The sequence below is a fragment of the Lissotriton helveticus genome, chromosome 4_1 (genome assembly GCF_964261635.1).
Source record: "Lissotriton helveticus chromosome 4_1, aLisHel1.1, whole genome shotgun sequence".
In the NCBI taxonomy this organism is placed as follows: domain Eukaryota; kingdom Metazoa; phylum Chordata; class Amphibia; order Caudata; family Salamandridae; genus Lissotriton; species Lissotriton helveticus.
Genome location: NC_136063.1, coordinates 1,280,507,573 through 1,280,520,980, shown reverse-complemented (window position 1 = coordinate 1,280,520,980; position 13,408 = coordinate 1,280,507,573). Strand labels below are relative to the sequence as shown.

The window sequence follows — 13,408 nt, the reverse complement described above, 5'->3', positions numbered from 1 at the left end:
CCTCTGTCTGGTCCACAAAACTCTTTATGGGAAGGGCCCCCCCACCCTAAATGACATGATCAGGCCATATAAACCACCCAGGAACCTCCGCTCAAACCAGCAAAACCTTTTAATAATTCCTAGGATCAATAGGGCCCGCACAGGGGGCCGCCTCTTTTCGCAAAATGCGGTTAAGTTATGGAATGCTCTTCCCCCACCTCTCAGTCAAGAGCCTAACTTACTCGCATTTCGCAAAAAGCTAAAAACTGAACTGTTCCCCAAGATCTAGACTAGTTCGGCCTCTGCACTTTCTGCAATCTATTTCCTTCTGGTTAGTCCTAAGCGCTGGGATGCTTCCGAGTAGCCATGCGCTATAGAAGAACCTTTACAATTACAATTACAACCACTTGGCAGGATTTATGAATGCCAGGGTGGAAGAACTCTGCCGTCGACACCTAGTGGATCACAAGTGGTAGATGCCACTCATGGCGGTGCAAGGTCTCTTCCGTGAATGAGGATGATCTTGGCTTGATCTATTTGCCACAGCCAAGAATGGACAATGGAAGAAGTGATGTGCTGTAAGAATTGGGTTACTGGTTAAGGAGGGTGAACCCTTTTCAAGCAGCAACCACAGTCCTTGACAGGGCAAAGTCACAAGCCAACCCCCAAATTAACCTGTGCTCAATGAGGTGGATGAATGAGGTGATTTTATAAAGCGCGCATTACCCGGAGGTGTCTTAGTGCTAGGTAGATCAAGGATATGGCAGCAAGCCGGGAAAGGTCTACATCACTTAGTTGTTACCAGAGGAAAAGAGCCAGATCTTTAACTGTTTTCTCAACCCTCTGTTAGCTCGGCACAGAGCAGTTAGGCTTTTCGTAAGATGCAATGTGTGAAGTATTTATGAAACGCTTCAAACAGTAATAAAGTGAAAACCGAACACAAGAAAAATATATACCAATTTGGAGAAATAGAGCAACATTTGATAAATCAAGACAGAAATGAAAAAAATCTAATCAGTAGAACTGAAGACATGTATTTTTAAAGGTTTAAGTGAAAATAGTGCAGAAAAGCCCAAAGCACCACTCATGGGTATCTGGTCATGCAAGACCGAGAGAAAGCCACAAGTCTAGGCTGATACCAATGGAGCACAGTTCAGATACAGGGACCAGGTTAGTCCAGCTCAAAAGTTACCTTCTCAGTCCAGCTGAAAGAGTCCCATTTGCGGAGGAGAGAGCTGTGAGGAACAGGTCCGTGTCACAGACGGTTGTTGATAAAGAGCAGGCCTAGCGTAATGGACGGTCTTCACTGTAGCGTGGAGATCCTGTTGTCAACACAGGTGGTCGGGCCAGAGCTTTGCGATGGTGATGTCTGTGAGCAGCCGTTGCTGTAGCAAGAAGGGTTGGCCTCGAGGAACTTGGTGTTGGTGGGCTGTGGGAGTGACAAGGTTGTGGTGCCAGCTGGACTGTTGGTAGTCACAAAGAGCCCCATATCTTTATTTCAGCTCCACGGAGGCCCCACCAAGTGTCCAATACCTGAGGGGCACCACTTGGGAGCAAGGGGCGTGATCCAGCTGGTTCTGGGTGCTAGTTCAGGTGTTTGGGATCCTGGTATGTCCCTTTGGCTCTGAACTTGGAAGCAAGCAGACTATCCATTGGAGTCAATGAGGGATTCCTGGTTTCAGGAGCAGGTCCAATCCAGACTGGGCAGCAGTGCAGCAGAGTGGCGGTCCTTTCAGCAGCACAGCAGTCCTTCCTCTGTGCAGCATATTCACAGGTCCCGAAATTTACTGAAGAGACGTTTTCAGAGGTCCAATATTTATAACAAGGGGCCTCCTTTTGAAGTGGGAAACGCTTCTAGATGTTTCCTTTTGAAGTGCACATGTTTCTTGCCTCCCCTGGCCTGGATCCCAGCTAAGTACAGGGGGTAAGCAGCCCTTTGTGTGCAGACAGGACACCGTGTATTGAAGTGTAGTGAGGGCTGTGCCCAGCTCCTGCTTCTCATCCTGCCAGTGATGGCCCAACCAGGCTCACCAAAGCTCCAGATTGTGGCTGGCTGGCCTTCTAGGAGGAATACACAAAGCCCAATTGTCTGCTACGCTCAGTAATGTGACTCAGACAGGCTTCAGGCCCTAAATGGCTAAGAAGGGAAAATGGCAATTTTCTAAAAGTGGCATTTTTCATTATAATTTTTCATTATAAGATTTCATTTTCATTATATTTTTCATTATAAGATTTCATTATAAGATTTTTCATTATAATTTCAAACACACCAAACATGAACTGGTTACCTGTTCCCATGTGGAAGTGTCAGCATATCCATTGTAATAAGGTAACTCCAATGTTACCCTATCAAAGAGGCAGGTTCTTGCAGTAGTGATAAAACTATTTTAAGAGTTTTTCAATACCAGGACATGTAAAACTTAAAAGTACAAATTCAACTTTTTTTTAAATCTACCACACCCTGCCCTTAGGGCTGTGCTGGACCTTCCCTAGAGGTGACCTGTCTCAAAAAGGTTTTATGCTGGCAAAGGATTTATTTTGCCAGGTCAAAATGGCAGTTTAAACACAGGCTGCAATGGCAGGTCTGTGCCATATTTAAATGGCTATGTACGTTTTTGGGAAAATAAGTGCTGCAGGTTCTACTAGTAGCATTTAATTTACAGGCCCTGAATACATGTAGTTCCAACTACTAGGGACGTATTAGTAAATAAATATGCCAATTGTGGATAAGTCAATGTTGCCATGTTTTAATGAGTGAGCATGTACGCTTTAGCACTGACTAGCAGTGGTGAAATGCACCGTCCTATGGCCACCAGAAATGAGAGGAGCAAAAATGGAGGAGGAAGGCAATACATTTATGGCAACTCCACCATAGGGCTGACCAGTCTAACATGCACTCTGGAGTTTATAGAGTGCCTCTGGCAAAGGACATATTCCACCTAGAGTAAAACTCCGGACTCTTGTATGCCTTCCTGCCAATAGCACTCCTGCCTAGAGTTCTTAATATCAGGAAAAAACAAGTCATCCTGGTGACCCTGGATTGGCACAGTGACTATGGTCCCCATAACTCCTGGGCGTTGGCATCTGTCCTTTGATGACTCTGTCCCTCGGAGGACCCGTTGTCGCAACATCAGGGCTCGCTTTAGTGAAAAAAGGCAAGACCATGGAGAAATGGAACATCTTCCGCTGGATTCTGCTCTGCACCCAAAAGCCTCCAGATGTTCTGCAAGCCCATTCCATCAGGGCCAGAGCTGCTACCATGGTTTTGGCACAATACGTCACTGTACTGGACATATGCCATGCAGCTATGTGTGTGTTAATCCACATGTTCCCGGAGCACTATTGTCTGTACAGCTAGGTTTGCCGAGATGGGTATTTTGCCTGCTCTGTCTTTTAGGATTTCTTGGTTTAAGTCATTTCCCAGATTCACCTCATTGCTACTGCACTGGTATCTATTCAAAAGGTGAGGAATCTACATTTAGAATTATGTACCACTTTACGGAAGGTATGCAGCTTATTCTTCCAATAGAGACTATCTAATTGCAAATTCCTCACAGGCACTCCCACCTTCCCTGTTTTCTGGATTGGGATCTACCCATTAATAAGCTACCAAGTCTGGAAATTTGCATACTGGTCAAAACCAGTTCCCTGTTGGGGCTCTGCACCAGAGGACGCGGACTGCTTCAAAAGCAACTGACATCAGCAAGCAGGATTGGCACCCATAAACGACCCTGCCATCAATTCTGGAGCTGTGTTGTGCCACCAATTGGTGCACAGAGGTACCGCTCTAAAGTTTCTGGATCCAGCTTGGTGAATAGCCAAAAAGTGAGGAGTCTGCAGTTACATACTGTCTAACCAAAAGTGCATTATCAACGCTAAATAAGTTGTTGATCTCCTCCTTGTTCTGTCTCTGCTTTCCTTCTTTCATTAAGTATCCACTAATTCAATAACTCTGCTGTGAAAGGCAGTGAGGCAAAATGGCTTCTTTGCGACCAGAAAAAGGCCTTAAAGCACACCTGCGACTGGAATGCAGCTTGTTAATTGTTAAATCTGAATGCTGTTACGTCAATACTACTTAAGATAAGTACATGGTAAGTGGCTGCATCAACATTATGCAGCCTGTCGGTGACTATCAGCCAAAACACCACCTTGCTTCGCACATGGTAAGTTCTGCTAAGTGACAAGTACTGTATTATGGTTTAGGTAGGATCAAGTGGAATATTTGTGAAGATTGTATATTACTGTTTCATGGTATAGCAAACTTATCAGTGCTATTTCTCTTTTTCCAGAGGTTGACGACCAAAAAATTCTGATTTTCAACCTGAAGAATGCCCAGCATATCCACAGCAAACCAGTGACCAAAGTCAAAATATTATTCGAAGTCCAATTCGATATTGAAGTTGCTCTTGTCCTGGTCTTTGGAGATCAAAATATGGCAAGTGTTTCATTTCACCAACACATCTTTAGCTAGCCAAGTTGTTAAATTTTGATTTGGTATGGGAGTTTAGGTACATGGGACGATTAAGCTATTGCATCATTGAAAGGAAGGACGTGCCATACAAGCAGTGCTTTATAAAGGAAGTCTTTTTCAACCAACCACCCGCATTCATAGCAAACACACTCGCTTTAGTAATGTCACTGTGGTTTTACACAGCTTTTGTTACAAATCTCGTCTCTTCCCCAAATCAAGCTTTCTCTTGCCTGTTATCACTATGGCATGGTATTCTCCTTTCACTAATGATATTGCAAAGGAGACAGAGTTTCAGTACGACTCCCAGATGATTGCCTTGTTTTTAAAAACAGTTCTTAAGGATTTATTGCAAATTTTGAAATTGATGCATTTTTTTTACTATAGAATCAGTCTGCCTGTAGCTTCATTGTTATTTCTAACCCATCTCATGGTTACATTTTTATTTGCATAATTGCTCTACAGGTTTCACTTTCAGCCTGGCACCCTGGGAGCTTTAACCCATTACTTTCTGAGATTTACAGAATTCCGTGATTGAGGTTGAAAGTGGTGGCCTTGTTTGGTTTCACTTGCTCTGTGATCAAATATAAATCATAAAAGTGGCTTACAGTCCCCCCTTACTTTTATATTGTTAATGTGCTTGACACTTTGTTTTACTCGGTATCTGTTGCTTCTAGCATGCTATTTCATGTTGTTCTTCTTGTGATTTTCTTGTCGGTGGACCTTGGTCCAAGTACTTCTTTTTTTTTTTTTTTTTCTTTTTTTTTTTCATCCGCTTTTTGCTACCTACTTTTTTCTTTGTGAGCAAGCGTGCTCAGCGACTGCATGTGATTTTTGCTGCTGTCTTTCTTACTGAATTTAAATAATTCTATTCATTTCTTATGATGATGACCATTATCTTCACTCCTCCCAGTTGTTGCCTTCCTCGCATGCCTGTAGAGGTGCCGTAAATTCAACATCTTAACATCACTTCATATAGTACTTAATCTTCCAGTACCTGCCCACATTTGTTGTTGGTTCCCCCCCACCACCACCACCACCACTTCCTGCCCGTCACTGTTGATCTACACAGAACCCCTCCTTCCTCGAACCTGCTTTTCCCATTGCATTTTTTAAATTGCAGGGTATATAGCACAAACACCACCCAAAGGACACACTTATTTTTGTTTGCACAGGGAGATTAAGTGATTGGCCCTTACACCAAATCCTCTTCCCTAAACATTGTTTTAAAATTATCAATGTAAAGTGAATCAAAAAAATACTCTCCGTCTATTATTTTTGCTAACAGCAGGCAACTCGTACTAAATGGCTTTCAGGAAGGGCTGCACCACAGAACCAGCTATTCTGACTATAGTAGATGACCTACACAAATCCCAAGATGCTGATAAATGCTACCTACTCATCCTCCTAGACTTGTCAGCGGCCTTTGATACGGTTGACCACAAGCAGCTTCTAAAATCCCTTCATAAACAGATTGTACCTGACAGCTTGACTTTGAAAGGGTTCGCCTCCTATTTGCTCTCAAAAAATAAAATGCATAATTTCAGAGACCTCTGCCAATCCCGGGGGGTCCCCCAAGGCCCAGTGCTCTCACCTACACTCGGATATTTACATGAAAGCCCTCGCCACCATGTTCAAACAAGTTAACATCCCATGTCACCTCTATGCTGACGACACCCAGCTCTACTTAGAAATATACTTACCAGAGGACTTAAGTCTAAATACTGTGCTCCTCAAAATCCAAAACTGGTTAACACACAACCACGTGGAATTCAACCAAGACAAGGTTGGAAGTCCTCCTCCTAATAAACAAGGAACTGACCACCAAAGGGCAAGGATTGGATAAACACCTTTGACGCTCTAAACTGTAAACTGACTCCAGCTGATTCTGTCAAATCCCTGGCGAATCACCCTGGACCCAAGCCTGAGCATGAACCATCAAAAAAAGAATGCAGCCAAGAATGCATTCTACAACCTAAAACTCCTACATAAAATCAAGCCTTTCCTCCCCAGAATGATATAACAACTGCCTCGCAAGCTTAGTTCTTTCACAACTGGACTATGGCAACGCCACCCTCACTGGCACCACAAAATCGCCTCTAGCTTCATTAGGAGCCACTCTTAATGATGCAGCAATGATGGTCACTGGAATCAAGTATCACAATTGCATCTCCCCCTCCCATAAACATCTAAAGTGACTCCTGATTGAAGCCCGTTGCTACTACAAAACTGGCTCTCTCACTAACAAAGCCCTTCACACAGGGAAACCAGCCTACCTTGCTTTCAAACTCACAAAGGCAGAACAGACAAGAAATTAAGGAGCTCCAACACTATGCTTCTCATCCCCCCAAAAGACTAGAACAAAACGCCCTAACCCGCTTGTTCCCAGGCTATGCCCACAAAACATTTAACTTCTCCCCGTAAATATCAGGACTAATGCCTCCTTAAGCTTTAAAAGACAAAAGTCCTTCTCCTCAAGCAACAACTTAGGCTCTAAAGCCCATCACACAAGCTGAATCCCAACTGAAACCTTCTCCCAGAGTTTCATTTAATTGTTTATCCCTCTCCAGGATTTGCTGTGATCTGACTTTAAAAAGACTCTAATCTGTAACTTCTAATCTGTAACTTGTAATCTGTAACTGATGTGGCATCAAAAAAGGCGTTGCTCTGGGTCAGATAATCAGATATTTGTAAATCGCTTGGATACCCTCGAATCTTGCAGTGCTATATAAAACTCTTCAAATAAATAAAAAATTTACAAGATAAGGAGTTTTGAAAAAATACAAAAATTCTTGTTTACTGGGTAGCCCCATTCAGATTGTACGTTTAAAGTGTTTAACCGTAGACACATTCTCAATATATATCAAAAACCTTATTGAAACACACATTTTTTTCTAAGCACAAATGGAATTTTATGAGTAGAATTTAATTTTCATGTATGTTTTTTCATATTGTGTACGAATGTCTCTGCAACAGCTTGAAAGTGATTGTTCATCTCATCACTATTCAATGTAACTCAATTTTGTCGATTCTCGTCAGTGTATCGAGTACATGAGAGTTCTGCTGTTTACTCTTTAATACAGTCTGTGCTTGTGTAATGACCTTTAGTGAGATTTACCATGCTAACAAGAAGGTCATTTCACAGTAGCTGTCACTAAGGACCTCATTTAGTGCTAGGTGAGAGGGCCTGTTTGTCAGGGGATGGAGATAACCTCCATTCCCACTGGCGGACTACTACCCACCATATTTGCAGATATAAGTCTGTCTCATGGATTCAGAAATGCTGCTGCCACTATGGCTCTTCTGAAGGGATTTTAAGTTTGTGGAGTGCCTTCCATCTATCATGTGTTTTACAAAAAAAAACACTGAAAGCAGGAGATTGGTTTTGTAAAACAAAAAGAATGTGGCCTTGTTGGACCTGGCCCTTTTTGGCAGGTTCACCTCAAAACTTTTTGCTTGTTCCTAGCCTGTTTCTGGAACCTAGTGTTGATGGTTTTAGGCCTTTGCGCACTTTTTCACTGTGGTACAGTGTAAAGTGCGTGAGCTCTCTGTGTATGTGTGGTGAGTGACCTGCCCTCCCATAGGAATGAATGGGGAATATGTATGCCCATGGTAGTTCCTGATGTGTGGGGAGTGCAGGGTCGAGTTTGATATGTGCGAACTCGTGAGATTAAATGCTGCAAAATGGTGTATGCGGCATGATTGTGTCTAGTCTAGAAGTGCCACTTTTAGAAGTTGGCATATTTGTGTAATTTGTGTCTGGCGTGTGATTGGCTGGTGAGCCTGGCCCAGGAGTGCCTGGGCCCGCTTGTGGATTGACTGTCTGGTTTGAGGATGACAGGAGCTGGGGAGCCCCCGGAGGTTGTCTGAGTCAGCCCGTGGATGAAAGGCTGCATCTGCTGCCAGGGAAGTGGGAGGAGATGGCACCTGGGAGTGAATGAGGCTGTGCCTGCCTGCCACAATGCTGGCTCCACCTCCCGCTGGGCGGCTGTCGCCTCTGCCCCTCACAGTCAAAGGAATTCCCTATAACCAGTCCTAGCTGGTTCTCACACTGCCTGCACCCTTTAGACAAAGGATTTTACAGTATAAAAAGGGGCTGTGTCCCCTTCCAAAATGTTCTTGTTTTTGGATTTGAATCTGCCAGGGGCGTGCTGCTGCTTGGGCCCAGGGGAATCCCTGGGCCCTGCCCAGCCCAGCCCCTGGACACCTGATGGACCTTCCTGGATGCCTGGAGGACTTCTGGGGGACCCCTCTGCCTGGCCTGGGCTGATTGGGGGGACTTTGCTTTGCCCCTTGGAATCTCTGGGACCTTTGGCAGCATGGAGAAGATGCATTTTTCTGCAGAGACCTTTTCCTTACCTTTACCCAGGCCTGTTGAAGCTTAAGTGCTTGGGAGCGCTTGATTGGTATTTATAGCGCCTGGAAGCGCTGTATTTCCCCCCTGAGCACCTGGGAGCGCTCTATCTGTTTTCTAGCGCTTTGGAGCGCTTTATTTCCCCCAGCGCTTGAAAGCGCTCTATTTTTGCTTGCAGCGCTGTGAGCGCTTTACTTTGCCCCCCAAGCGCAAACACGGCGCTACGTGGGCGGGGCCTCGAGGCGGCCACTTCCTCTTCCCCCTGCAGGGAGAAGCCTGCCTTCCTCATTGCCGGTCTCCCGTGTGGAGAGGGAGACCGGAAATGTTGGGCGTGAGAGGAGAGAGGTGACAGGCGCAGGCGGGGCTCCGGTATCGTAAAGAGCCCCGCGCTGCCCAGAGGAGAGCCGCCCCAGCATCGGAGAAGCCGGTGAGTGGGGCCCTGTGTACACGTGAGGGGAGGTGGGCGTCTGGGCACATTGCCGGTGCCCACCCCCCCGCCCCCCGCTTGGGCTATCCTTGTTCCGAGAGGCTCCGGGGGCATTTTGCTATGTCGAGTCCCCCCTGCAAGGGACCCCCCACGAGGCCCCAGTGATGTCGGTGGAGCCCAAGAGAGGCTCCGGGGGCATTTTTGTGTATTTCGAGCCGCAGAGGCTTTGGGGCACCAGTGTATTTCGAGTCCCCTCCGAGGGACTCCAATGAAGGGGGCCATAGTTGTTGACAAGCCCCGAGAGGCTCCCTGGGGACATGCTTGTTTAGAGCCTGTCTAGGCTCCCACGACCATAGGGGCACTGTGATTTTAGAGCCTGTGTGGCTCCAACGTTTGGGACATGTGTGATGTCCAGAGCCTGTGTGGCTCCAACGTGTGCAGTTCGAGAAGGTTCCCAGTTGGCGCAGTTTTGGGTCCCTGAGGGCTAGTGAGAGCCCTGCCACAGTTTTGATTCCCAGCTGCCCAGCAATTAGTGGGTAGCTGCACCATTTAGGTCTTGTGTGGTTCCCAGGTGCCCAGCAAGTAGTGGGCACCTGCAACGTTTAGGTTTTGCGCCAGTGGCGCACCCCTGACTGGCGCTGCATTGGCAGCTCGCCCTGACATTCTGGACACAGGGCTCTTTAGTCCCTTTATTAGATGGGGGCTGGCATGTGATTTTATTTAGGCACAATGTGATTATCCATGTGATGGTAATTGCCTAATGTGAGTTTTGTGCAATGTGATATGGTGCTAGGAAATGTAATGCATTTAATATGATTACGCACCTTGATCTTACACCTCTGAATGTTTTTAGGCATCATGTGTTTTTGCGCTATTGAGTTATGGTCTGGCACCTCTGAATGTTTATATGCATCATGTGTCTTCTTTGATTTTACACCTCTGAATGTGTTGGTTTATGCATCATGTGTTTTTCTTTCCCTGCACCTCTGAATGAGTTTATGATGCATCATGTGCCTTATTATTACACCGCTGAATGTGTTTTTATACATCGTGTTTACCTTTTTCCCTACACCTCTGAATGTTTGATGCATCATGTGTAATGTGTTCTTGCTGATACCCCTAAATGTATTTTATTCTTAGGTGGTTGTTCTTTCCAGTACAGGTGGTCCTAGTGAGGTCCTGGTCCCCTGCGTGACATTCTCCTAAGGTGGTTAGGGTTGCGTAGGTGGTACTTACCTGTTACCAGTAGATACTGGTTGTGATTTGTAACTGTTATTTTGTGCTACAGTGATTTTATATCCTTTTATTCTAATTTCTGACAGTATTCCTATTTCTAAAAGTGTTGATTCTGACAGTGGCCCCTGCGGCCCTGTCTTGTAAATAATCCCTTATGAAAATTGCCCGTGCCAGTTGGTACAATGTACATGTGTGATTTTTATCTGATGTGTTTTGACAATACAGAAGTTATTTTTATATAACCTTGTGTGGAGTTCCTTTTGTGGTGTGCCTTGGATGTTGTTGCTGTTGTGTGCTGGCGCAAATGCTTTACACATTGCCTCCGAGTTTAGCCTTACTGCTCGTGCCAAGCTACCAAGGGGGTGAGCAGGGGTTATCTTGGCGTGTGACTTCCTTGCCCTGACTAGAATGGTGGTTTCTGCCTGGCTTTGGCATCAGCCTTAGCCTACCAGAAATAGCCAGTTCTAACAGGCCCTGAAACCCCTTCCCCTTCCAGCTTCTCCCAGGAAGTGGAGGTTTGGACTACCAGGCTTTTTCTGGTGGCCCTAAAAGGAAAAAAAAGCAATGTCGGACTGTTCAGTCTAAGTGATTTGGATAGTCACAGGTACTTGGATCACTGGCCCAAACTCCATTGTGGCCATTGATCTAAAATGACAGATGGCAGAAACAGGATGGGCCACTCGACTCCAAATAGAGTGGGTGGTTTGTCCGTTTGGCTTACAGCATACACTGCCATATTTGTGAAAGAGGACCCTGTCTGCAAAACTCTAAATAAACCTCTAAGACGGAAGACGAATCTTGGACCAGGTGCCGGAGCCCTTTCATTGGCCAGCATGGGTTATTAGATATCAACCATGAGGATTGAAGTTGTTTGCTTCTGATGTCCCTGGGCTTATCTTACCATAGGTTTGCAAGCTGGGCCAAGAACAACCACTACATGACTTGATTCGTAGTGCTAGTGATGTTGAGCCACCACAGGCCTATGGTGGGTGCTCGATCTCCGAGTTCAACAATGACACATCCGTGCAATAAACAAATGCCATTTGCGGTGCTTATGCAAAATGGAAGGCATTTTAACTGGAGATGCTCTGTGTCTGCTTAAAGATAGTTGCAGATGCTAGCAATGCAATATGAAGATATTTTACTAGACCTGAGGACGAGCTGCACACCGTGAAAATCCGATGTATAGTTGACCCTAGGATTAATGCTGACCTTTTGCTGGCTAATGTTAACCATGCTACAGTTAAGAAAAAGTTGTGATATGTTGTTGACTGCTCCTTTGCCCTAGCAAGTTGTGGGAAAACTGTTTCCATGTTTTCTGTGGTAGACCAGCATTGAAAGGGTTTAACGAGATTGACATAACTCTGCATCGTACCTGGACTGAGGTCGCCTTTGAGTACTACTCGTGCCTTTTTTTCTTGCACTTTCATTCACCTTGTACTCAACTGGCTAACTTCAGTCATTGCTCACATCCATCTGGATGGAAGGAACAATTAGATGCCAGGATGTGTGTGCCAGAGATCAGGATGTTGGTGGAAGTAAAACCCCCAGCACTACTGGGTTCCTTTGAGTGTTCTAAGACATACATGGGTGGCTTATACGATCTGTCTCCTGGAGCTGACAAGAGGCTTTCTCCTACTACAGGAGAAGTGGTGATTTCCAAACCAGGCAGTCCACTGGACAGATCAATCACCCACAGTGCAAGCTAAACCTTTTGAATAGACTATTTGGGAAGCAGCTAGCCAATAAAGTTCTGAAAGCACTGGCATGTTTGGTTTTGTCCCTAGTTGAATCACTCCACCCTCCCCTCCCACACACACCTACTATCTCTAATCTCAGTTTCGTCCTACAGTGAATATCAATGTGCTGGTTGGTGTCTTCTCCCTACATGAAGCAGGCTTTTAATGACCTAGATTTGGAATGCCTACATGGAGTGCTATGTGCCATGAATTTCAGGCCAGAAGATGAGAGTTGGATTTGACTTGTGAACTTTCAGTTATAGCACGAGACAAGCTTTAACTATATTACCCCTGCTGTTTATACAAGACAGCAGCTCAATCAAATCATTTTGCAGAGGACTAGATTTGACTTGTGATCAACTGACCTACTTGCTATATGCTGTGACCGGTATGGGTGAGTGATGCCAACATGTCACCCACTCCTCTGCTATGTGCACTAGCCACCGTTCTTTTGGTTTCAAGTCTACTACTCAGTTGCAGATCTTTTTTCTGGGAATAATATGAAAACATTGAGATCTGATGCAGATCAATGGCCTTCTGGAAGCCGCTTTGACGTTCCATAATGGGACCAGTTCCCATCAGTAAAATGATTTTGTCATTGTATTCTTGGATGAATTTTTACATTCTTTGATAGTGCTCTTGCTGTCATTGTTCATCGAATTGAACTCCCTGTTCTAGGCCTAGCCTGAATGGAGAAGTAGGTGGAGAGTTCACCTCAATAAACTTCAATTGTCTTTGGTCGAAATCTGGGTGCTTGAGTTTTGGCTGTGCTTAATTGCTGCAGAGCTCCAGTAGTATGGGGTGAGGAGAATGAGAAAACACAGTAGGGATTACTTCTAAAGCAGAATCCCAGGCTGACGTCTTTGATGGAAGCCCTACTGGAAGAAGCCTGCTCTGATTTACCATCTCCAGGTGATTAGTAGTAGCAGGTCACTCTCGTTTGAGGTGCCTGAAGAGGACTGGCATTTATTCTGCTTCTGTGCCTTGCATCGCCATGTGGTGCCTACCTAGCTTTGTGGGAGTAGTCTACAGCACCAACAGAACATATAATTGTATGTGGATGTATCTTGTGTTGGTGATGTGTACGATTCAGCAACTTTGTCCATCTCTAACGTTTTTTTGCAACTATGTTAAGAGAGGACTCTAGAAACATCTGGTAGGTCTCTTAAAAATGTATTTCCACGCATAAGAGGAGCCCACTGGAC

The 13,408-nt window shown here is 45.2% G+C and overlaps 1 protein-coding gene across 1 annotated transcript in view; it reads left to right on the top strand.

The window, feature by feature from the left end:
• SYCP2L (synaptonemal complex protein 2 like) overlaps positions 1-13,408 on the top strand; it is a 1,302,345-nt gene that overhangs the window by 326,287 nt on the left and 962,650 nt on the right. Inside the window, exon 14 of the mRNA XM_078685781.1 lies at positions 4,269-4,414. Coding sequence (XP_078541907.1) covers positions 4,269-4,414 — 146 coding nt within the window. The remainder of the gene's footprint in view (positions 1-4,268; positions 4,415-13,408) is intronic.